The sequence below is a fragment of the Mangifera indica genome, chromosome 11 (genome assembly GCF_011075055.1).
Source record: "Mangifera indica cultivar Alphonso chromosome 11, CATAS_Mindica_2.1, whole genome shotgun sequence".
In the NCBI taxonomy this organism is placed as follows: Eukaryota; Viridiplantae; Streptophyta; class Magnoliopsida; order Sapindales; family Anacardiaceae; genus Mangifera; species Mangifera indica.
Window position 1 is genome coordinate 5,158,687 of NC_058147.1, and position 24,207 is coordinate 5,182,893.

At 32.9% G+C, this 24,207-nt stretch overlaps 3 protein-coding genes across 8 annotated transcripts; 1 reads left to right on the forward strand and 2 right to left on the reverse strand.

Annotated features, from left to right (window-relative positions):
* The first annotated feature begins 1,057 nt into the window (after nt 1–1,057).
* On the forward strand, nt 1,058–7,080 carry LOC123228619 (endoplasmic reticulum-Golgi intermediate compartment protein 3-like). Its single transcript, XM_044654049.1, has 13 exons — nt 1,058–1,523; nt 2,614–2,687; nt 3,024–3,107; nt 3,213–3,293; nt 3,632–3,712; nt 4,153–4,242; nt 4,516–4,695; nt 4,824–4,891; nt 5,054–5,105; nt 5,628–5,681; nt 5,776–5,868; nt 6,017–6,083; nt 6,626–7,080. The coding sequence occupies exons 1-13, from the start codon at nt 1,382–1,384 to the stop codon at nt 6,715–6,717; spliced, it is 1,158 nt and encodes a 385-aa protein (XP_044509984.1). The 5' UTR covers nt 1,058–1,381; the 3' UTR covers nt 6,718–7,080.
* Nucleotides 7,081–10,092: 3,012 nt separating this feature from the next.
* LOC123230075 (ethylene-responsive transcription factor RAP2-13-like) lies at nt 10,093–12,058 on the reverse strand. The gene has a single exon (XM_044656176.1). It carries the CDS (start codon nt 11,519–11,521, stop codon nt 10,412–10,414), a length of 1,110 nt encoding a protein of 369 aa, XP_044512111.1. The 5' UTR covers nt 11,522–12,058; the 3' UTR covers nt 10,093–10,411.
* Nucleotides 12,059–15,562: 3,504 nt separating this feature from the next.
* Nucleotides 15,563–21,047, reverse strand: LOC123229899 (uncharacterized WD repeat-containing protein C2A9.03-like). 6 transcript variants are annotated; one of them, XM_044655918.1, is made up of 10 exons: nt 20,815–21,046; nt 20,598–20,618; nt 20,179–20,329; nt 19,922–20,089; nt 19,665–19,751; nt 17,017–17,151; nt 16,829–16,939; nt 16,641–16,732; nt 16,420–16,525; nt 15,563–16,321 (listed from the first exon to the last, which is right to left on the reverse strand). In XM_044655918.1, the coding sequence occupies exons 3-10, from the start codon at nt 20,323–20,325 to the stop codon at nt 15,821–15,823; spliced, it is 1,347 nt and encodes a 448-aa protein (XP_044511853.1). In that variant the 5' UTR covers nt 20,326–20,329; nt 20,598–20,618; nt 20,815–21,046; the 3' UTR covers nt 15,563–15,820. The 6 variants fall into 6 exon arrangements, with proteins under 6 accessions (XP_044511853.1, XP_044511854.1, XP_044511855.1 ...); XM_044655919.1 differs by lacking the exon at nt 20,598–20,618 and having other exon boundaries at nt 20,815–21,047; XM_044655920.1 differs by lacking the exon at nt 20,179–20,329 and having other exon boundaries at nt 20,598–21,034.
* Between the last annotated feature and the right edge of the window lie 3,160 nt (nt 21,048–24,207).

The window sequence follows — 24,207 nt, forward strand, 5'->3', positions numbered from 1 at the left end:
ATGGTATATTAAAATTAAACATGTTTTTATTATTTGTTGCAATGATTATGAAAAATATTATTAATTGTATAAGTTTCTTTTAATACAAAATTAAGGTTAAAGACCCAAAAAATTGACATAAAAAACAAAGACATTAATCTAAGTCTAAATTCTTAATGTTTTTCGTCAAAATGATCTCTCGCAACTTTATTAATGAATTCTGATAGAATGTTAATTTGTCAACTCATTAAATAAATCTAAAACAAATTTAAACACCTAATCAGTAATTTTATTTGCTTCTCGAAATGCATGCACAAACCTCATTTATCAATTCTCATTATATATATTATTAATGTTGTTAAGTAATTTAGTAAAATGACCTATACCTCGATGTGTAGAATACACCAGATGAAATTACTACTTTAGAGTCCGATTTGATATAAACATTTGAAATTTCATGCTCTCTAACTACTTCAAATCTAAATTTAATAGTATATAATTCAGCTTCTACCACCAAACAAATTCTAAGTTTTCTTATTTATTAGAAAATAAATGGATTGGTTGATAGCTCGGATGTTTAATTAAAGAATATCTCCCTTTGGGCTTGGAACAGTATTATACTTATGGTGGGCCAAGGGTTGAGGTAGAAAATGGGCTCTTGAGCCAGCTTTTTCATATACATATTTATATGTCAATTTAGATATGTTAAATGGGTCAGCTGGCCCGCGCCTGATAGAAGCAAAAAATTTTAGTTTGGTTGGTCAGGTTGTGTCGGGGGGCTAGACCCGAACCCAATACTGCATAAATATTATTTAAAAAATTAATAAATAAATAATTATAATATAAAAAATATATATCTATTTAAATTAACATACCGACTCATTAAAAGCTCTGTTCCATATACATAGGATCAAGCTAAGGTCTTATATATTTTGTATACTGATTTGACCCAAAAGATCCCAATTGTGTAAACCTAAGATTTGACCCAACCCTAAGACCTTGTGGACAGCATAACCGGCCTGGCTCGGCCTACGGCACCTCTAATTATCTTAATATGCAATTAGATGTAAAGTATCGCTAAAATACAAAAATAATACGTGTCAGCTTCCGTACTAAAAACCCGAGATACGCTACTGTCCAGCAATGGCCCTCACCGCAGCCTTCTCGTTCGCCCAAAAGAGAAACAGATAGACAGCGCCAAGACCGTAGTTTAGGTCTTCAAATCTTAAACTCATCGTTGAAACAAATCAAAATTTCCGAATTACAAATGGGGCGTTGCGTGCCTTCTCAAACGATTTAGATTTTTGGTTTTAATTTTTCAAATCAGCACTGTTGGACATTGGATTATAAATTTGATTAAATTTACACTGATAGATCAATTCAATCGCGACAATTTCATCGTATGGACGGCATTATGTATAGGCTACGCAATTTGGACGCTTATCCGAAAATCAATGAGGATTTCTACAGCCGCACGCTCTCCGGTGGCGTTATCACCCTCGTCTCCTCGGTCGTCATGTTTTTGCTCTTCTTCTCCGAGCTCCGTACGTGTTTCGAATTTCTTTCTTCTGAATTGAATCTCAGCCTTTTTAGGTTTTATTTGAATCTGTATTTGTTTGTAGATAAAAGATTTAATTATAGTTAATTGTGCGAATAATTTATTTTGTTAGAATTTAAGACTTTGCTCGGTAGAATGCAAGTGGAATTCGACATCTTACCGAGCTTATCTTTCTGAAGAAGACAATAACAACATTTATTTTGAGGCCTTATTTCATGCTTCCAACAATAAGCTAAGACTTTCTTGAATACTTCATATATGCGAATTATTTAGTAATTTATTAGGGATTGTTGAATTGCAGTGGTGCAAATTCTTAATGCTGTTTTCGATTCAATATTAATAGTTTGTTTCTTAATTTTCATTAGCTATAGTCATAATATTTTTAACCTTATTCTATCCCAAAGGTGCAAAAAAAAAAAAAAACCTTGTAAAAACCATTTAAGGATTGAAAAAGTGTGGAACAGGGTGCCCCTAATTTTTTGTTGACGAACCTGTAATTTGCTTGATTATTTTAACTTCGTCAATTATAAGGATGCATTATACTTCTGTAGTTTTATTTTAAAATTTTGATATGGCACTCTATTTATTACCATGAAAGTGGTTGTTCGGGGAAAATGCTTGGGTGGGAAACATGTTTCTTTATGAAGGTGTGGGTCAAAGGCTTCAAATGTAATATCAGATTCATTGAATTTCATAGTTCCAATTTGCTTGACCTGGAAGGAGCAATCCCATAATCCATTGTTATTGCTGTTCCTTGTCTGAGATTCCAATTGGAGATGTGGTGCACTTTATTGGGAAGACCTTTACATGGCCTTAAAGTTGGTTTGCTTTTAATATCAACTTTAGCCAGACATAAAATTTTTAGAAATGTCATTGTTCCTTGTCTTTCTGATTGTAGTCCGTACTGTTGAGAGGATTATTTTCTGGCTTGTTTCAAGCCATGGAAAATTGTATACACTTGATTTTGAGATTAGTCTGTTTGCTTTTGTTGTTTTGCATCTAATAGTGGTTTAGATTTTTCCTTATCTGCTGGCATTAATTTTAATTTACCTCGCTTGCTGTGTCTCCTGTTGCAGGATTGTATCTCCATGCTGCAACTGAAACGAAGCTTGTGGTAGATACTTCAAGAGGAGAAACTTTACATATCAATGTAATGTCGTCTGGCTTTCTAGATTCCATGTTTCTTAATATAATTTTTTTAGCCTTAATTTTATTCAAGTTTTTATTACAACTATCTGGGCCAATAAATTGGAAGTGTTCTATTGTGCAAGCCTCTGGTTCTTTATACTATTAACTTTTTCATTTTGTACATATCAAGATTAGTTTATTCTTGTCATTTATGGATCTGTTATATCTTTTCAATTGCATTTTCTCCTATTGAAATTGTGGTAATTTTTGTCTTTTTTATCTAGTATAGTGTGATAAACTTTTTCCATTTTGATGCAAATAATTGATAACGTGCCATTTTTTATGCTTGAAAGTTCAGTTTGATGTCACTTTTCCTGCACTTCCATGTTCTATACTCAGTCTTGATGCCATGGACATCAGCGGGGAGCAACACCTTGATGTAGTACGTATTGCCAGGAGTCATGTGTTAGCACTGTTCATGTACTCAATGCTTGAGACCTTAGGTAACTTTGACATTTTAATTTTTGCTTTTTCGTGCAATTTGCAGAAACATGACATTTTCAAGAAACGATTAGATAATCACGGTAATGTCATTGAAACAAGACAGGAGGGGATTGGTGCTCCTAAGGTAAGAAGACACTGATTGAAATTATTTTCTTAAGACTAAGATTTCCAAAACATCTGTGTGTTGCATTGTTTTAAGGATTAAATTTACCTGATCATGTTCAGTTATAAATATGTGGTGAGAATTTAGACTTCCCAAGTATGGGTTGGCTATCTCTAAAATTACATGAGTTGACAAATATCGTTCTCTCAATTACTCCAACCAAGTAGCAACTCCCTATAATATTTCTTTATTTTTGTGCTTCACACATGACCATTGTGTTTAAGATATTCTGTTATCAGGTGAATGTAAGAACTACTTTTTCCTCTTTTTATTCTCATCACTGCTCACTGCATAAACAGATTGAGAAGCCTTTACAGAGACATGGTGGCCGGCTTGAACACAATGAGACATATTGTGGTTCCTGTTTTGGTGCTGAAACAGTAAGCATTTTCTATTGTTTATCTGCAGGCTAGTACTTCATTTCCATTTACTTTATTGTTGTGGATGCCAGCTCAATACCTCTTTTAGAACTGTGCAAAAGATTTGCTATTTATGGATTTGCTGCTATGTTCATGACCACTTAACAGAGATTAATATTGTTAGTCACCTAGATGTACTAATTGTAATATTGGGTTTGTGATTTTGCAAATTATGTTGTTCTCCTTTTGCTTCTCTTTAATAGATGTCTAATTTGTTCGCTTATGGCTGCACTATGTATGGCTTTGATGGGGTCTTGGTGAATGTTGCTTGAATGTCTCTTCATATGATTGTTTATAGATATGGATCGAAGATAACCTTTGTGTGATTAATCTAAGAGAATTCCTTTTTATTCTTTATGAATACTTATATATACATACATATATATATATATGTTTTGCAGTCAGATGAAGACTGTTGTAATTCCTGTGAGGAAGTTCGTGAAGCATATCGGAAGAAAGGTTGGTCATTGACACCGAATCTGGTTGACCAGGTTTGTGAGTATGAGTGCTTGTGTTTCCTAGAGGACAGATGTAACTTGAACTATGATGATGAATTACCTGAAATTATTATTGTTGTACTTCTGTTTTTTTGAAATGATAAAAATTAATATTTTTTGGTTTCTGGTAGATGTTGTCCTCTATATTTGATTGTCCATTTTACTAGAATTAATTGTTATTTGATTTATATTTGTTGAATATGGAAATTATGAACTTTGGTTTAGGAAATTATACTTTTTAACACTTTTTCCTTTCTTATCATTTAGTGCAAAAGAGAAGGTTTTTTGCAAAGAATTAAGGAAGAAGAAGGTGAAGGATGTAATATATATGGGTTCTTGGAAGTCAATAAGGTGGCTGGGAATTTCCATTTTGCTCCTGGGAAAAGCTTTCATCAATCAGGTGTTCATGTACATGATATACTGACATTTCAAAAGGATAGTTTTAATGTAAGATAAGTTGCTGCTTTGGTTAGTAATTGTAAAATACATATCGGTTCAAGACCGTATTCCCTTCTATTCTTCAGAGCATGATCTGTTGGTTAAGTCATATTCTTAATTTCTTATACATGATACAGATAAGTCACCAGATCAATAAATTAGCTTTTGGGGCAAATTTGCCTGGTGTTGTCAATCCTCTCGATGGGTAATTTTATCTTTCATTCCTTGCAATCCTCTTAAGCTTAGCATTCCAGTTTTATAGAGTTTCAATTCTCCTACCTAGGTTTTTCTGGGATTCTTTATATTGAAATAAGTTTTATTGTTGGCGTATGCTTTAAAACCTTTTCTTTCTCTTTTTAAATTTCAGTGTGCATTGGACACATGAAACACCAAATGGGATGTATCAATATTTCATCAAGGTAAATATTCTGGATGATTGTTTCTGTATTTACTGCACATCGTTTTCCTTTTCCTTATGCCTTGGGAACTAAAGGCAGTATAGTATCCCTAGTCTCTAATTATTTTCTTTATACAACTCCCTTGCTGTTCTAAGATAATTTCATTTTCTTGTCTGAATCTGAGTTTTGAAAGACAAAAGCATAGTCAATCGAAAGACAAGTCCTGTTGCTTACATTTGGATCATCCACCTTTTCAATTGTCCTTATTACATGCTTAATGTGGTAAATTTTTTACATGATAGTGGAATAGTCATAACTGCAGCGTTGCTCTGTCTTGAGCTTTTGTGCAATGATTCAGAATTATTGAATTTTATCCATGCAACTAAATATTTACAATCACTGTAGAATTCTATTGAACCTACTAGTACTGACTCTTAAAATAAGCTTCCATGGTTATCACATTACTGCTTACCAAACAATTAGCACACCAGTCGTGGAAACTTTCAATTGAGGTTATCTACAATTAATATTCTGATTCTGCAGGTTGTACCAACTGTGTACACTGATGTACATGGGAATACTATCCAGTCAAATCAGGTGTGTTTAAACTCCTTTGAGTGATTAGTTTCTCATTTTTGTTTTGTGCTCTACTCAAGTTGATGTCATATTTTCATGCAATCTACCTTGGCAGTTCTCTGTAACTGAACATTTCAGAAGTGCAGAACTAGGTCACCTTCAGACCCTTCCAGGGGTCTTCTTTTTTTATGACCTTTCTCCAATCAAGGTGCAGTTTCACTTATAACTTGACAATAGCAAGTTGTAGTCTTGATTTCTGGTTGTCTATGTCTTCATGATATCGGGTAACTTGAAAGTTTTATCTTTTTTTCCCTCCCCTAGGCCCATTCTTATTCTGTCTGGTTTGCTTGTTGCAGGTGACTTTCACAGAAGAACATGCGTCATTCTTGCACTTCCTAACTAACGTTTGTGCTATTGTTGGAGGTAATTACCAATTGTTTCACTCCCACTCCCAGAACCTAACTTTTTCTTCTTGAGAAGTAAAAGAGAGAAAAAGGATAGAAACAATGAAATAAATATTTTCTATTATCCCCTTGTTGATTTAGTGTCTGATAAGGAGTTGCATTTTTTCCCTGGTATTGTTTCAGTCGCTTAGCATAAAGTTTTAAATTGATGGGATTCTATCACTATCTTTGTGAACTGACCATCATCACCATTTGAACTAGATCTTACCTATGTATGCATATACTATTCTCAGTGAAACAATATCTACTGTTTGTTGGTTCTTTTAATTGTTTAAATTGTATTCATGTGAAATTTCTGTTTGTGCCTCAAACTTTGACCTGTGGTGTTGTGCCTTTCTTTTTTGTATATGGTCACTACTCCATAATTCAAAATTATCTTTATGTTTTCCACTGGAAATTGACCTCACCACTTCAATTTGGTTACCAAGAATTACTTTTTACTGTAATGCTTTTATTTTACTGATAAATTATTTTTAGTATATTGATAATTGCTGTATTCAGGTGTTTTCACTGTTTCGGGAATCATAGACTCATTTATATACCATGGTCAAAAGGCCATCAGGAAGAAGATGGAAATTGGCAAATTCAGTTGATAATTGAGTTGGGGATATTGCAGTGCTGAATTTGGTTTTGTCCACCAGTGCTTGCATTTGTGGGAGAAATACCAAATGAAGAAAACAGGAAACCCTGGAATGGACTCTCCCTAATGGGTTGATCCACACATCTTTCAGTGGCTGAATTGAAGTAATTCCTTAGTTCTTTTTGTAGGTGAAAATTGCGTCTGCCACTGAGCTATTCATGTAACTGTCTGAAGGATTCTGGGGTTTTCTCTTTTGTTTTTTGCTTTTTGTTTTTTTAGTTTTTTTTTGTTTTTTGGTTTTTTCCTTTTTCTGGAGAACTTGCTTAAATCTTGTTAGTGGGTATAGTAATATAACACAGAAAGTCCTGTAAGATTATTATGGAGTGCACCAACCATATAAATTTTTTTTACGGTCATAAGACTTATTTCCACCTAAGGATTAGTCTATTGACAAATTTTCACATAGTAACTTTGGAAAATCAAAATTTTCATTCGTCAATTATTATTATTAATAAAATCTATTAATAATAAGGTTATAATTGTTATTTGATTCAATAATATACAATAATAATAATAATAATAAAATTTTTGTATCCCCTTCCCTTGGCTCCACGGTTACTCCACTCTGCCTAGAGCACTCCATTGCCATCTCATAAATTTACCTGTACATTAATCAAAAAGCATATTGGCAAAGACAGAAAATTCAAAGAACACGAAGACATAAATGCGCTTGCACGTTAATGAAAGATTCTTGAACATCGAAAGTTTTTCAAATCAAAGCAAAATGCAATCAACCAATGATGGACTAGTTTTTGGTCATGATTGTGCAAGAGATCTGATGCTAATAGAGTTTTGTTTTTGTTTCTCAATATCATCAACCCAATGACGAGTGGTTTTTCTCTCCTTGAAATGTGACAAATCTATGTTAGAACGAAAAAAAAAAGTTATCATGATTGTGTTGAAAGGAAGAGAAGCCATGAAAAGAAAAAATAAACTGATGTCAGCTTGATTTCAAGCAAAGATGTTGGTTAGAGATGAAGAAAGAAATTCGGTAGAGTTAGATCTACAAATTATTTAAAATGGGTGAAAGTGTAATATTTCAAAACTTTGGGGTTGGTTACGATAAAAAAAATATGAATAATATGAGAAAAGGTCAATTTTTTTAATGATATACTTCTTCATCAAATTTTGGTTTTTTAAGTGTATGTATTCATATATATTAAAAATGGTAAATCAATAATTTATAATTAAACTAAAAAATGATACTAATAAAATTAGATGACGAATGAGTATTTAAATTTTTTAAGATTATCAGATAAAAATTTCTCAATAGACTAAACCTTGGATGAGAATGGGCCTTTTGGCCGGCTTTTTAATTTTCCCTTCCATAAAGTTTGATATGGTTTGCTACATTGAATCGTATTTGTTTTCCTCTCTGTTATAATTATAATTGAAATAACAGGATGTGTAGATGCCTCGGCAGCCCCTATTGCTTTATTGAATAGACAACAAGAGAAAAGACAGACAATCAGGATTGGTAAACCTGGCATGCCCAATTATTATCCACAATTCTTCCCCCACTTTCAACTTAGGCGTCTCCGTTAAGTTACATAGTCATCCATGTCAAAAGAGTGTGGCAGGTGGAATCGGATTCGTGATTAAAAGCAAGATCGGTTGGTCAGCTGAGGCATTTATGGATTGAAAATTGAGTTCTTTTCATTGAATTATCACCATAGAATTCACGGGCTGCAGTTGTGGACACACATCCAGCTTGTGCTTGGAATTCTAAGCCACATGATGTACAATTATCAACCCAAGGGTTGGCCTTAAAAAGAGAATTGTATAATCCGTTAAGATTAAAGATAATTTATATGATTGTAGAGAACTTATATCCAAGAAATTGAAATATCTGTAAATAGTATTTTTATTGCAATTTGAAAGAACGAGTCCAGTAATCTAAGAGAAATGGGACAAAATAATTATTATTTACTTTTAATGTAAGGTGCCAAATTCTGTCGTCCATGTGTGGCTTTAATTTCCACACTATTGTCCACCCAGTCTGACGGTAGGAGGTCCTGGAACAAAGGAAAATTGTTATGATGGTGTCGCCCAATGTGCAACTGTCCACGTGCTTACCGCACAAACTACTCAACATGCAATGACTAGGAATATCAATCAAACGAGGTTGTGTTCTTATCAAACTCTTCTTCTAACCAAGGTTGAAAAAATCTAAATTCGTATTTTTAAAAAATTTAAATATTTAATCTTTTTTTTTAATTATTACTATTAAAAATTTTTATTAATATTAAAAATATAATTATTATTTAATTAATAATATTTAAAAAATTTAAAAAAATTTTATCTTAATTACGAAAATTTATCATTTATCTTAATTTAGTTTTAAAAATATATTTTTTTAAGGGTTTCATTTTTTTTCTTTCTTCTCTAATTAAGATCATCTTCGATCAATCTTTTAATGATGAAGGTTAGAGAGTCTGTCACGAATGACGAAGGCTGGAGACTCTGTTGCAAACAATGAAGACCGACGACAAATGGTGAACGATGAAGGCCGAAGACGAAACAAAGATTGCCCGAAAATGAAGAAGGCACAAAAAAAAAAATGCTTTTAACTGGTGAATAAAAAAATAAACTTTCTAAATTTAAATAATAAAAAATTATCGTCGGTGAGAAAGAGTCATTCGGCCAACTGGAAAGTGTAATTGTTGACAAGTTACAAGAGCGCCTCTTTTACAAGATCTGATTTGATGCGAACAAGGAAAAAGTGTGTTCGTTTTGGATTAAATTTCCTTCAGTTAAAGTCTTAAATAAATAAAAGCCATAGTGAGTGGGGGACAATATTTTGAAAACTTGTCTTGACTTCGTAAATTCATTGAACCTGTTCATCCAAGAAACACAAACTTGGGTCATTTTTAATCAATTTCTACACCCTATGCCGTCTCCAATAAACCTGTTGAGCAGAAACTGTTTTGGACGGACCAGAAGGGTCGTCTGACAATTCCCCTATCTCCCTATTCCTTTACACGCGAAGAGTTGATAAAAATAGTGCCCTCCATGAGCTTTTTAGGGTAATATTTTTTTGATAAAATATTCAAAATCAAAATTTTTATTTTTTTAATAAAATAATTATAAATCTTGAGGTTTTATATCTTTAATATAATTAATTTGACCTAAAAAAATACCTAACTCAATAAGATAGGGCTCATTGGTGAAGATCAAAAAAGGGTACCCGCCATTGTTTACCCGGAAGAATCAGATTGGTTATCTCAGGTTTCTTTAAGTAACTTCTAATTCGTTAGAGACCTCAAAATTCTCAGTAGGTTTTCCAGGACCACAAAATTGAGATTAAAAAAAAAAAAAAGACAATTTCTGATCTGCAAAACTCAATTATTTTTTATCATACAAATCCTACCACGGAAGAACAATATTACAAACACAAAAACCAACCCAAAAAAACATACTACTACTACAGCTTCAATTACAAGACGCTAATTTACTAAAGAAAGCACAAATTTTCCCTGGTTCAGCATGACTAAAACCAGCTGACCACTTGGGAGATGTACATCATATTAACATAAATAAAACTGAAAGACCAGACTTCGGCTCTGCAACTGTCAAAAAATTTCTTTGCAGCAGCCACGAAACACCCTAGAATCTACATTACAACATTAACAATAACATTACAATGACTAGATCCAAGATAAGATAGAAGCCCAATCTATCTCATGTGACGGGTACTTCTGCAACTTAAAATTCTCTGAAACGACATCCCAGCAAGGTTCTGAAGAATCCTGGAAAGTCAAATCCGATAAAGGAGATGAGTCTGCTGACCCTTCACTACAACTACTCTCATCCTTAACACAAGCTTCTGCCTCACAACCACCATCCATATTCAAGTTCTCCAAATTTGTTGCTACTTTCGCTCCTTCCTTCACCACCGATGCGGGTTTTCCCAAACGGCGTAGTTTCTTCTCAGCAGAGTTACTTTGCTTCTCCCTTTTCCCTTGTTTTTGCGACTCAGCTAAGTTTTGACAGATGGCTGTCAATTTCGCATCAACAGAGGAATGGAGAGGCTTGTACTCGCCGAATTCGCCACCGATGTGGGACCCGTTATGTCGGAGGTTAGGAAAGTTGAGCCTTGCGAAGTCGCCACGTAGCTTATAGGCGGCTTTGTCGTAAGCCAAGGCGGCTTCTTCAGCAGTGTCGAAAGTTCCAAGCCAGAGCCGGGTCCTGTTCTTGGGGAGTCGGATCTCGGCTACCCATTTGCCCCAATGTCGCTGTCTCACTCCTCTGTAGAGTTTCGCGGGCTTTGATGGAGAACCCATTTGCTTCATCGGGACGGGCTTTGGAGAAAGCAAGTTAAGGTGACGAAATTGTTGCGATTGTTGATGTTGTTGCCTGAAAATCTGGTTTTGGAGGTTGATCTGAGATTGGATCTGTAGGATTTGGAACTGAGTGAGGTTGTTGAGCCCAATTGAACCTGGCTGCTGCTGAAGACCTAACAAAGAGTCTTGGATCGAGAACCCGTTAGAAAAGAGATGGGTTGAAGATGTGGAGCAAGCATCAGGACACCAATTGGGCTCTGGTAATGTTGCAGAGGAGAATAAATTGTTACAAGAAGTAGAAGGGAAAGAGGAAGAAGGAGAAGGAGTGAGAGAGGGGTTATCAGAAGGAGAAGGGGTAATTGATGACGAAGAGGAAGCACTTTTCATAAAAGGTTCAAGTGCTTCCATTAATTCACCGCCAAAGAGGTCCGATTGAAGCGCTCTGCTACTGTAGAAATCCATTATAGCTGCCATTTCTTCAACAATGAAACTGATAAGATCACAAACTAAAACAAATCTGTTAACAAAAAAAGAAAATTAAGAACCAACCCGGCAATTTGATAAGAAAAATAACATCAAAGAGGTTTAAAATACACAACCCCTTCAATTTCAAGAACCTAAAAGTCAACCTGAAAGGAACCAAAAAAAAAAAAATCCTTCGAGCTGATTCAACTAACTAAAACAACAGATCTTTCTAAAAATTACCACAAAACATAGTTAAAAAAAAAAAAAATCCTGGATCTCGATTCTGAAAACACCTGGCTTTCGAGAAATCCTTCTAAGTTTGCTTTTGAACCATTTATTTTTTCCGTTGTTTTGAAAACAAACCCAAAAATCAGATTTTTCTAAAAGACAGATGATTAACAGAAAGGGATTCAGAGAAGCGGGGAATGGCAGAGTGGGGAATTGTAAACAAATTAAAGGAAAACCAAAATCACTCTCAGTTTTAAGCTCTCAAATCTCTCGTATATTTGTGTCTGTATGTTGGGTTCATCTTCAACCTCAGCATTATATTATATAGCACCCCACCACCTTAATTATCCTCCCACTAAATCAGATTATTAACTTTTTAATAATATTTAGTCGATTTAATACAAAACCTAAATAATACGGCGATGAATCACCAACAACGACTTTTATTTGCTTATATTATAGTAATTTACATGTTCCCGCCTAAGGTTTAACTTTTTGATACTTTTTTACCCTTAATTGATATAAATAATATTTATTTTACTCAAAATCAAGTGTACTTAACACTTTCCCTCAAAATTAAAATTTTGCTAATAAAATAACAATATTAAAAAGTGAAATTAGAATATTGTCTCTATTATTTTATTTTTTAAAATAATAAAATTATATGTACCTATTTTAAATAAATAAATATATATATATACTTATATATGTTATCGTAAGATTGAGTGATTTTTAATTAATAATAAAATAAAATGTAATCATATAATAATATATTTAAATACGTAAATATTTATGTATATAAAATGAGTACATATAATATTACTATTTTCAAAATTATCATATAACTTTGAATTAATAAAAATTAAAAACAATATCTTAAATATCTAAATTATATAAGAGACGTTTTATTTTAGTTTCTTTTCATCGTCACTTCTTCTTCCTCGCTTTCAATATATAGGAGTGTTTTTGTCACAAAATCATATATTAGGGGATAAGCTATAATTTTTAAAAATATTATGACTTTTAAAATTTTTGAAATATTATTTTATCCCTAATAATTTTAAAATTGACAATTATACTTTTAAAAAATTAAATATAATTCAACAAATTATAAATATAAATAACTATTTGAGTTATATAATAGTTTCAAAATATATAAGATTTGAAAATTTTTCAAAATCAATTTGATTTGGGATGATAAAATGTTGTTTATACTATTTGGGAGTGAAATGGGTTTTTAGACCAAATCTGAGGTTAAAAAGAAATTATTTAATCTATTAATTAATTAATTAATATATATATCATAGTCTTGTAAGTGATGTTATAATTTTCAATAAATAAATAATTTTCCCAATGAGCGAGGTCAACAAATATTAATTAACGACGTGGCAAGCTGGAATTGAGTAATGAATAAGCCTTTTATTTTTTTTTTAACCAAAATTAAGTTGACAGAATAATAAAAAGATGGTTGGAAAAGGGAAGGTTCTCACGCGGTTTCACTCTCCACTTGGCCACCTGTCCCTCTCAACCTGCGTGTTGGATTCCACTAACCTTAAATATGATGCAAAAATGACTTCATCACAATTTTCCTACAAAATTTGTCACGAGACCCATGTGCATTTCACGTGATAATTGACTCATCTTGAAAATTTTTTATTATATATATATATATAGATGATGGACCATATTATTTGAGGCAAAATCCTCGTGTCTAATTACCAAAAATAGGATATCTAGATATATAAGTTTGAAACTCATCTGTAATATATTAAAATTAAAATTTTAATTTATTTAATATAATAATTATAAAATTAATCATTAAATTTAAAATGTTAATCTATTCAGTGTGATTAATCTAATCCTGGAAGGGTGTACTTCAAGTAAGATTTACTTGCTGAAAAAACAAAGCAAAATTTAAAGAAAGATTGAGAAATTTGTTGGTGGAGAATGCGGCCACCTAATTAGGACACAGAAGAGAAGAAGCAAACGGTGGAAAGTTTGATATGTTTGAATTTGCCGTTTTTGTCATTTTCATGGTAGTTTTATGTCACTATAAATAACCTACGTTTTTCTTATTTTCACTTTTTCAGGACATCTCGCATGCCTCCCACCTCATCCCTTAATCAATAAATATCAACTACACTTTATCAATACAATGAATTTTTAAATTAGTTCAATATTAAAACTTAAAATATATATATATGTATATAGGTTTAAATCTCTATCAATTACCAAAGGAAAAAATACAACCGATTCTGTTTTTGCTTTCTTCTATTTTTTTGATAAATTTTTTTTTCCAGTAAGTAAAATATATTTCTAGATTTGAGCATCAATAGTGAAATTTAACATTTTTTTTTCCCGTAAATCCTAAAAACGGAATCGTAGTGCTGTCAAGTAGAAGATAGTGGTGGGCGGTGAGTAGTGAGGCTGTGGCAACAATCGTGGAATTGGGCGGTGGTGGTGGTTCACCATATGTGAATTTGGATTTAATTCTTTTCCTCACCACCTTCTGTAGCAAACTATTTCCGTATCCTGGCCTTCAGTTTTGGCCCAAGTCCATAAAGATTTCATACAATTCCTAACTTAATGCAGTGTGCCACGGAGAAAAATCTGTCATGCACGTTTCGTTTATTTGAATAGCGCTAACCATGATGATTCAAATTGTGACTGAGAATAGGGAGTTGATAAATGTAGTAAATCATCAAAGTATAAAAAACAGATCAATTATTGTAGTTAAATTATGTATTATATTATATATCAAAACTTTAATTTTATATATTATATATCAAATATTGTATTATGTCATATATTATGATAAATTTTTAAAAATGAAATATTAAAATATCAACAAAATAATAAAAATTTAATTGATATGGTTTCATTTTAAAAAATATCATAAATATCTTTAAAAATTTAAAATTTCTTTTTATATTTCTATTACATTGTTATTTTTTTTTAAATATATTGATTTATATCGATAATATATATTATATTATAAAATATGTATTAATTTAATATATTTTATAATATAAATTATTTTTTATATGCATTATAACATATCTTAACATATATATAATATAAAACATAAATAAATGAAAATTCAGCTTATTATACCCCAAATGATCTGTTTTGTCGGGTCAAGGATACTTGAACGAATAGTCTTACGGACTATATATAAATTAAAATTCAACGTTAGAGAGGACAAGTATTAGCTTTCCCTTTAACCCGCCCATAGGCCACTCACTCCAAGACTCTATTTGCTTCCATTGTACTTTCAACGTGGAAACCCAGAAGCATCAATAGTTTTTCAAGAAAGTAAGAAATACAGTGATAGGGAGAAAATTCCAAGAGGGGTCAAGTGGGACTGTGACTGAAATTTGACCAGTTAGTGTCATCAAATCAGAATTGGCCGACACTGATGAGAAAGACTTGACTTCGCACCTTCCCGTAACGAGGAAGACTTTGGTAACCTTGTGTTCCCCATAAGATAACACGTTACAATTCTTCTGTTTCACCAACCATTCTGCTTATAAATTTACAAACGACTCGACTCTTCTTAATGCAAAAGTAACTCCAAATCCATGCGATGGTGATATTACTTATTTGGTCAAAGATCTCAATTCAATTTTCGCACGACACTGCAAATATAATTGTATTATTATTTTCTTCTTCTTTTTCGCTGTCCTTCAACGTCCTTACTGATAAAAGACTTCCGTAAGGAAATGGGATAAGAAACCAATCTTCAAGAGATCCACTTCGGTGACTGAGGATGGTACAACAATTTACAATACAACCCCCCAACTAATAAAAGAGCTATGCAAAGGAGCAAAACTGATATTTCCATTTCTGTCGGTGCAAAAAGGCACCTTCAATAGCTTCCTAAAGCCAAACGACACTGTAATCTCGACCTTTACATCACCACAAATCCCAATAGAGAGAGAGTGCCATATAATATCAACTTCCAGAACTAAACTAAGCTTTAAACATACTTCAAATATAAAATTAAAAAGGAAAATTTTCCACTTCATATACAGGTTTCCATAGCCATGTGAGTGGGATTTGACTTAAAAGCGCACTCCACTAGAATATGGAGTCCAAATATTGATTGTAGTGTTTTCTGTTGAACTCCAACAAGCTGCCATAAGTACGGTCAGCAATGCCAACAAATAGAGCTTCCGCATCTGGGCTGAAGGCTATTCCAGCTATCTCCCCAAATAGATCAATCTCCTGACATTTGGCATACCCAGACCCAGCATCAACTATATGAACAAAGTCTGCAGGTTCTGCCATAGCCAGAAACCGGCCATCAGAGGTAAACTTCAGAGCTCTAATAGCCCCCATATTTCCCTTCAATACAGCCAAAGACTGGGAAAGGTTTCTTATGTCCCACAGCCTGCAAGTAGTGTCTTGATTACCAGTAGCCAAAATTCTGCCATCTGGATGCCAAGCTGAAGCAAATGAGTAGTCCAGGTGTCCTTTAAGGTTCCCAGTGACTTTCCCAGTCTGGGCATCAGCTAATAAACACTCCGTGCAGTCCCCCAAGACTGCAAACAACTTGCCATCTGGACTAACAGAAGTATTCTGGAAGCAAACCATCACGAAATTTGATTAGCGTGTAAGAAATGAGGGAACCATTGGACATCCAATTCCTAGAGAGAATTTACAAAGAACAAACTTACATTAACAGACCAATCAAATGAGAAGCAATTAAGGCAGACAAAGTTTTCAGCATCAAACATTCTAACTTGAGCATCATTGTTTGCGGTCATGACCCTCAATAAGCCACTATAAAGAAAAGGTATAGCTCAGTGTTAAAAGGAATAATTTTACCTCTTATCCAAAAGATAAAAAAGATATCTTAAAAGGTCTGGTAAAGCAAGTATTGATGAGAGTTACTAACTTAGGGCCACGGTAAACATCTACATTATTGGTGATGGCATTTTCATCTGCTGTTAGTTTTGTGCAGAATGCAACCCCAGGTTGATCCAAATACTGCCAAGAACATAAAAGTAAATATGAGATGCTGAATACAGCAATTTTTTAGTTCATACTGGTTTTGACACATGCAATACTTAGACATGTGCTTACCTTGCAAATAAGTTCCCCCTGAAAACCACCAGCTACCAATAAATTTTCTTCAACTGCCATGGTACATATCTGTACTCTGTTTAGAGGCTGAGCCAGCAGTCTAGAGCGTCTCTGCAAAATAAAAATCAGTTCAGAGCATTTCAAACAGTAAATAAGTCTCAACCTTCATCAACCAAGAAACTACTTACCAAGGTTGGAACAATTGGCTTGACCATGTTCAGCACTTCTGTGCCCTTTTGGAGCAAAGAAGACCAGTGCATTGCAGAATAATTCTGCATAAGATACACGTCATGCTTTGATGTTGCCCATAACAAATTCCTCAACTGCACAGAAGAAGACAAACACATCAATAACAGCCATAAACATCACTGGATAGCATATAATAATAAAAAATGAATTCACCTAAAACTAGATAGGAGCTCTAGTATTAATGTATCACCCAAGCTGGTCAGTCTTTTCTTGGGCAATAGAAATTAAAGGAAAAAAATGTTGGCCACAATTATCCTCACACTTGGGAGTTCAAGTGCAGTAAAGAGGTAGACTAAGCATTGTTTGTGGGACAAATCACTAACTTCTTAATAAGTTAATGGTTAGACATCTTAATACTGTAGGTTACTAAATTGTACATTATTCCATATATTAGAATCACAACATTCATAAACTGTTAATAACAATAAGGTATGCATTGCAACCAAGATACATTAACATGATATGGATGAATTAACACTCATGCATAATAAATATCAGAAAATCTAATGAGTTAGCTTCAATTGTATCAAATATATAAAACTTCAGCATGGAAAATGAATGCAAAATGAGTATGAATTAGGCCCCTCATGAGCATGACACATAGACGCTAAACTACAGAAATTGCCAAAGAGGCCAGTCAAATACTCAAATATTTTCCTATCATACCATATAAACAATGTATCCTTATGGTGCCAGCTGCTCAGATATAACTCCGCCATGCTTTATAGGCTGAAATTAGAGAAAGATTGCAGTCCTAAATGCCACAAAGGTTAAATCCATATAATTATAGTTAACAGACAATTAGAAGCAATCAGATCAATCTACATATCATCACAAAGCAAAGATAATTTACATCATACAAAAGATAACAACCATTCACATTTTAAGATAAAACAGAGTTGGTAAATATGTCAATAAGAGCATTAACAAGTAGCACAGTGTCAACAGAAGACTCTGGCTGGCTGATCAAAAAAATTGAAGATATCAGAATCACAAAAAATTATAGGAGTCATGGTCAAGCACTTGCCCATCTAAAAGATCATCCAACCTCATCATTTTTAACCCTTTACACCAGAAGTCCAAAATTTTAACAGTTAACAAACAAATTAAAAAACCTAAATAAATAGATTTCATACTGTGATTTCAAATCATCTACAAGGGCTATCTCACTAGTGATGAATTGTAAGCTTTATCCAGATATAAACATATTGTTTGTAATGTCCATGCATTTGCATACGTGTGAGTATTTTCAATATGGTATCTAGGCCTAACCTCGTTTAAAGATATAAAAGATTGTTCGAAAAAAGCTATATTACAATTAAACTATCTCATAGGATCAGATAAGATCATCTTCCAAAATGCCAAGCCATGCACAGCAATGATGCGTTGATACCTGTAACTTGTCATTTAATCATTTGTCTGTTAAAAATTATGCCATGAGAAATATTAGGTCATCTAATTTCATTTCCACTATGAACTGTTACCAAATGCGTGTATTAAGTAACTTCCATTCATAAAACCTGAAAAAGAGGGACTGAGTGAATATCAAACCCAATCATATTACTTCAGTGGGCCACTTTGCGTTCACGGATATTAAAAAAAATAAAGATCCAGAAATGGTGGATCAGAATAGTTGGAAAAGGGGTGTTCAAGAACCTGCCAAAACATAATTTGGTTCTAAACTATCCCATGAGGATACTTTCAAAAAGAGAAAATTTCTTTTATTATCATAAAAGGATTCCTTAGATCAAAGGAAAAATAGATCCCAAAAGACAAATCATAATAAATAGAAGACTTATTTCATGGATAAAAAACATAGTGTTACACGATAATCTTGAAAACAATTATCGATTAATAGCACATTTTGGATTTTTTAACCACAATTTTTTGACAAATCAACAACTTAAATCAAGGATAGATTATATCACCAGCTTGTAGATCTGCACAAAAGGAGTAATGATGGACTCACTGGACCATAGTTTAAATCTGAAGCATTCTTTGAAACTTAAATTAGCTGAAGGTAAAATTAGTTATATCTCTAAGCAAATAATATGTTCATTGAAACCTAATGTAAAAGCAAGCTCCATACCTTCTAATGAATGGTTGAGGCACAAAGCTAGTATCATACACAATAATTTCCATAAAGAATTATAAAATATTCACAAGACCTGCAAAACTTATACAGACTAGTATGATATGCATATAAACAGAGTTCAAAACAAATTCAAAAGTCGGACTATTCATAATTCTAGAACCCAAACCAAACTCTTCAATATGACTAAATCTTTATGCAGTGATACAATGGATGCAATTTACAATTTATGGAATGCATGTCATTAATCAATTTATGCAAGGCAACATTAAAAATTACTATGGTAAACAATGATAAGGATTTGTAACAAATAGGAAAACCAAAAGCACAAGGGTAATATGAATTTCCACACTTCACCACAAATGACGACGCAAGAAAATAGGAAAAATAAAAATGAAATCAAAGTAGTGCAATGACTGCGTCCTAAACCGAAATTATTGTGTTTAAAAAAGGATGAACAATCAAATAAATGAGAGAGATGACCACAGTCTCTACCTGAAAATGCACAATTGTTGTCTTGACAATTCTTGTATTGAACTGAAAGTCATAGAAGGTCTTTCCCTTCTCTACTTCCAAGCACTCCTGTCAACGTAACATGTTTAGCAAACAATTGTCGAAAGAGATTCGTGTTCTGGGCTATCACAATCGTTTCGGATATTTTAGTTTACTTTTTAGCATTAACCAACCCATAATGTAAACAGAAAATACGAAAAACAAATAAAAACAATTTATCAAGGCAGAGACAAACTAACCTTCTGAAGCTCTGCACGTGAACGGGAAAGGTTCTCGTAATTCCTGTACTGCTTCAGTCTGGTCTCACGGTACCTATCTCTGGAAAACTTCATCCTCTCCCAAGGTATTCCTTGTATATCTTTTCCATTTCTTGCTTCTAAAGCAGACGTATCAGTCTTTGACTTACTCTGTTTATGCCAACGAAAAAATATATATCATTTATAATGATTTCGTAACACAAAATTGTGAAAAAGCTGCACAATATCGATGAAACTACCGTTTCAAAGTCTGAGTCAAAGGACTCGGAACTATTGTCCCTAGGAGACTCAACATCACCAAAAGGGTCATCATTATCAAAACCAGCAGCGTCGTAGTAATCGTCTGCGTAGTCGAGATAGTCGTTGTTAAAGTGGAATTGTTCCATTATCCTACACAATTAAACTAAAATTTATTATTTAAAACAATAACAGAGCCTAAATTATACGAACACACGAGACTTAAACGAGAACTAAGTAAGTACACTTTACAGATGAACGAACATTTACTTCAACACAGACACAGAATAACAAATTTAAAGGAAAAAAGATTTTAAAACATCTCTATGTCAGTCTAATTTAAACATGTAACAAAAAGTATGAAATTATTCAGCAAGTAAATCAGAAACTCAAAAAATAGCACAAGCAAAGGAAGTAATACCCCCTAATTTCGGTAGAGTGACTGATCTCCAAGCCGAGAGCGGTGAACCACAACAGAGAGCGAAGAGTAATAAATTTCTGAGCAATTTACCGGGAAACAAACAGAAAAGGTGTTTCTATTCCACTACAACAGAGTTAAGCGAGGTTCGCATTTGTTTTGAAACAAAAGATTTTATTGTGAAGACAGATATGAAGTATCTAGACACAAGACAACTAACCTTTCTCTATAACAGCGAGAAATTTTGAAGCTGGACGTCCTTCTTATAATGGGGAATGTGCGACTGGAGTAGCAACGTATAAAGAGTATGACAAGCGGGGTCCACCAAGGTCGTTGGGTCCCGCAAACAAGGAAAAAGAAGTATTCCGTGTGCTCGTGGGGTCTACACCCAACTGCTTCGCTTTTACCGGGTGCTACTCCTTGACACTCTTCACGGATAAGCGTCAGTATGACGGTGGAACGACTATAAAGGGTACTAGGGACAGTTAAAACGACCTATTAGATTCACCGTTTCAAAACAGAACAAGGAATATTGGCTATTTAAGAAACGGGGCCACGGGGCAGCTCAGCCGCTCTCCGAAATAACACTAGTCCCCCAGCTAAGAATGCGATATGGTTATTCCACGTGGTTGGCTCAGAGCGATTGTTAAAGAAGATGGCAGCTATTGGTTCCACCACGTGGCTGCGTCCTTCTAGTCTTAATGCCAAATGGTACTTATCGCATTTGACGGCATCACCGCATCAAAGTACAAAAATTTCTTGTTAGTCTAACCATGGTTAGTTAAATGGGTTGGTGGACGGCTCTCATCTCCCACTTCGTTGTACTCTTTGGGCTTTTGGTCGATTAACAGGGGACCCATAAGAGTCCACGTGTGAGGTCCTCAAATTATAACCTTCTAACGGGTTAGGCCTCGTAGACGTTGCCCATGAGAGTTATATATATATATATATATGTTAGGCCAAAAATCTTATACCGGCCTATGCAGCAAAATCATAAACTCTTATCTTTTAATTTCAAAAAATTTAAATATGTAGTGATAAACTAAAATTTATTAAAATTTTTAAATAAAATTAAAGATAAAATTATTATTTAACAATATTTAAAAAATAAAAGTTTACATCATTTTATTCTCTTAATTAAGCAAATTAATATATTTTTTTTAAATTAAGTTTTGAAAAATAACATTTTTTTTTTATATTTAGGGTTTTAAATTTTATCGACGAATTTTCAATTAATGACGATCAATCTCTCTCCTTCCCTGTGTCATCTTTCTCTTCAATACTTTTTCTTCGATCAACAACATCTAAATTCAACAAAATTTAAACTAAGAATCGAAACTCTTCATCTAGATCTTTATCATCCAAACAAAGTAGCTTTGTCTAGACTGTCATCATTGTCTCGACAAAACCGATTTGTTTGGATAATGAAGATCCAAACAAAAAATTTTTACTCTTCATCTAGAGTTTGTTGAAATTAGACATTGTTAGTAGAAGAGAAAGTATCAAAGAGAGAGACAACACCGAGAGGGAGAGAGATCAGTAGTCATTCACCAAAAATTCGTATGTAAAATTTGAAAACCTAGAATGGGGAAAAATGTGATTTTTCAAAATTTAATTTTAGAATAAAATTGTTAGTGTTTCAAATCAAGAGAGTAAAATGAGATTAACTTTTATTTTTTAAATATTTTTATTAAATAATGATTTTATCTTTTAACTCTAACTAAAAATTTTAATAAATTTTAATTCATAAATGAATGTTTGAATTTTTTAAACCCACAAGATAAAAGTGTGAACTTTCCCTCTACCTTGGATGAGAATAAGTCTTTTGGCATATGTAAAAGGCCAAAGAACTTATTTCCACTCAAAATATGTTGTTTTCTCAAATTTTTTTCTGTTAATTTTGAAAATCTCATTTACCTTCTCATGACCGTTTAAATATGTTAGTTATAGGAGTAAAATTATCATTTTATATTTAATATTAAAAATAAATTTAAATTTGATTTTATTTTCTCCCCTAAACCCTAACAACTAACAGTTTTCCTTAAACCCAAGATTTCAAAAACTGTATTTTCTTCATAGGGTTTTCAAACTTTCAGATCTAATTTTTTCTACGACAATCAACAATTTCTAGGCACCGTTTTTTCCTCTCCGACCCATCCTCTTTTCGATTATGCTCCTTTCAATGTCGTGAGACATGATCGTGACGAAGACGCTTCACAGGGTTAGAAGGAGCACAGTCGAAAAGAAGGACATACCGGAGAGAAAGAGACAGTGTTTGAAGATCATCAGTTTTTGTTGAAAAAATTAAATCTAAAAATTTGAAAATCTTAGGGAGAAAATATAGTTTTTAAAAACTTAGGTTGAAAAACTTATTAATCTTTAGAGTTTAAAGGAGAATAATAATATAATTAATAGATTTAATTAATTTTAACTATTTATAAATAAATAGGTGAATTAACGAAATAAAACTTAAAAAATCAACGTCCGTTAGGGGGTGGGGGAAGTCCTTTGGCCTATGTAAAATATATATCCTATCAAAAGTTAGTGCAAACTAGCACTGATACTTATGCCGTTTATTATATTATTTGGGTGAAACAGTAGAAAGACAAGGTAAAAGTTATTTTCAACGGAAGAAACGGCAGAAAGAGAGAAACAATATCGTCAGACGGGCCCATCTCATCTCACTTGAAGTTGAAGCAACGTTGATGCTGATCCAAAAAGATTGTCCCACATTCTTCAGAATTATATTCTCATTCAAATTCATTTAAGTTTCATTTTACATTTATCAAGACAAGATTATTATAATAATCTGATATTCTTCAATAAAAAGAGAGATAAAAAAATTTATTTCCCACCTGTATTTTCCCGGATTATAAATGACATTTTCTATTTTCATTGAAATTTTCTCTTTTTTTAATTACAAAAGGCTTTTAGGTAACACCAAACTTCACTGAAACACCATTGGGTGCAATTAGATTGGGCATATCCTCTTGCCTTTGGAATATTTATCATGCAGGTACGGTATGGACCCATAAATAAGATTATCCCTTGATCGAGAATTTACAACCCTATTATTCATTATGGATAATGTTATGTTAACTTTTGAAATGGTAGGTAAGGTAGGGTTAAACACTTTTTATCAACTAAATAATTTTTTATTATAATTAATTATTCATTTCAGGGCTCACATGTCAACAAAGCGATAATGAAAGAAAATATTTGTATTAATATAACCTTATTAGTGATGTTTCAGGAAAATCAGAGTTTTACTTTGAATAATAGGCTTATATTCCTTCCTTTTTCAATCAAAAGACTGTTTCCTTTATCAATATAATATTTTGTCGTTACTTTGGACCTAACCCCAGAACGTGTCCTGTCCCAATTCCTGTACCATAAAATCTTTCTGATTCAAATTATAAATTATTTGAACAACAGATTACTTGGTGTGATGTTATTGATATTTTATGGCCGACCAAGTTAGTTTTAAGCCAAGTATTTAACGAAGATAACATTATCAACTTAACTATAATTAAATAGCTGATCGTCTTCAGCAGATGAAGAAACCAACTCCGTACCAGTTTTTATTTTTTAATTTTAAAAATCTTATTTACTT

Excerpts from the sequence above, each read along its gene's own strand:
- LOC123228619 (XM_044654049.1), top strand. The coding sequence starts at position 1,382 with ATGGACGGCATTATGTATAGGCTACGCAATTTGGACGCTTATCCGAAA. Across the intron at positions 3,713-4,152 it reads CCTGTTTTGGTGCTGAAACA|TCAGATGAAGACTGTTGTAA; the intron begins GTAAGCATTTTC and ends TATGTTTTGCAG. Across the intron at positions 4,892-5,053 it reads GTTGTCAATCCTCTCGATGG|TGTGCATTGGACACATGAAA; the intron begins GTAATTTTATCT and ends TTTAAATTTCAG.
- LOC123230075 (XM_044656176.1), bottom strand. The coding sequence starts at position 11,521 with ATGGCAGCTATAATGGATTTCTACAGTAGCAGAGCGCTTCAATCGGAC.
- LOC123229899 (XM_044655919.1), bottom strand. The coding sequence starts at position 20,325 with ATGGAACAATTCCACTTTAACAACGACTATCTCGACTACGCAGACGAT. Across the intron at positions 20,090-20,178 it reads TTGACTCAGACTTTGAAACG|AGTAAGTCAAAGACTGATAC; the intron begins GTAGTTTCATCG and ends TGGCATAAACAG. Across the intron at positions 16,733-16,828 it reads AGGGGGAACTTATTTGCAAG|TATTTGGATCAACCTGGGGT; the intron begins GTAAGCACATGT and ends TGTTCTTGGCAG.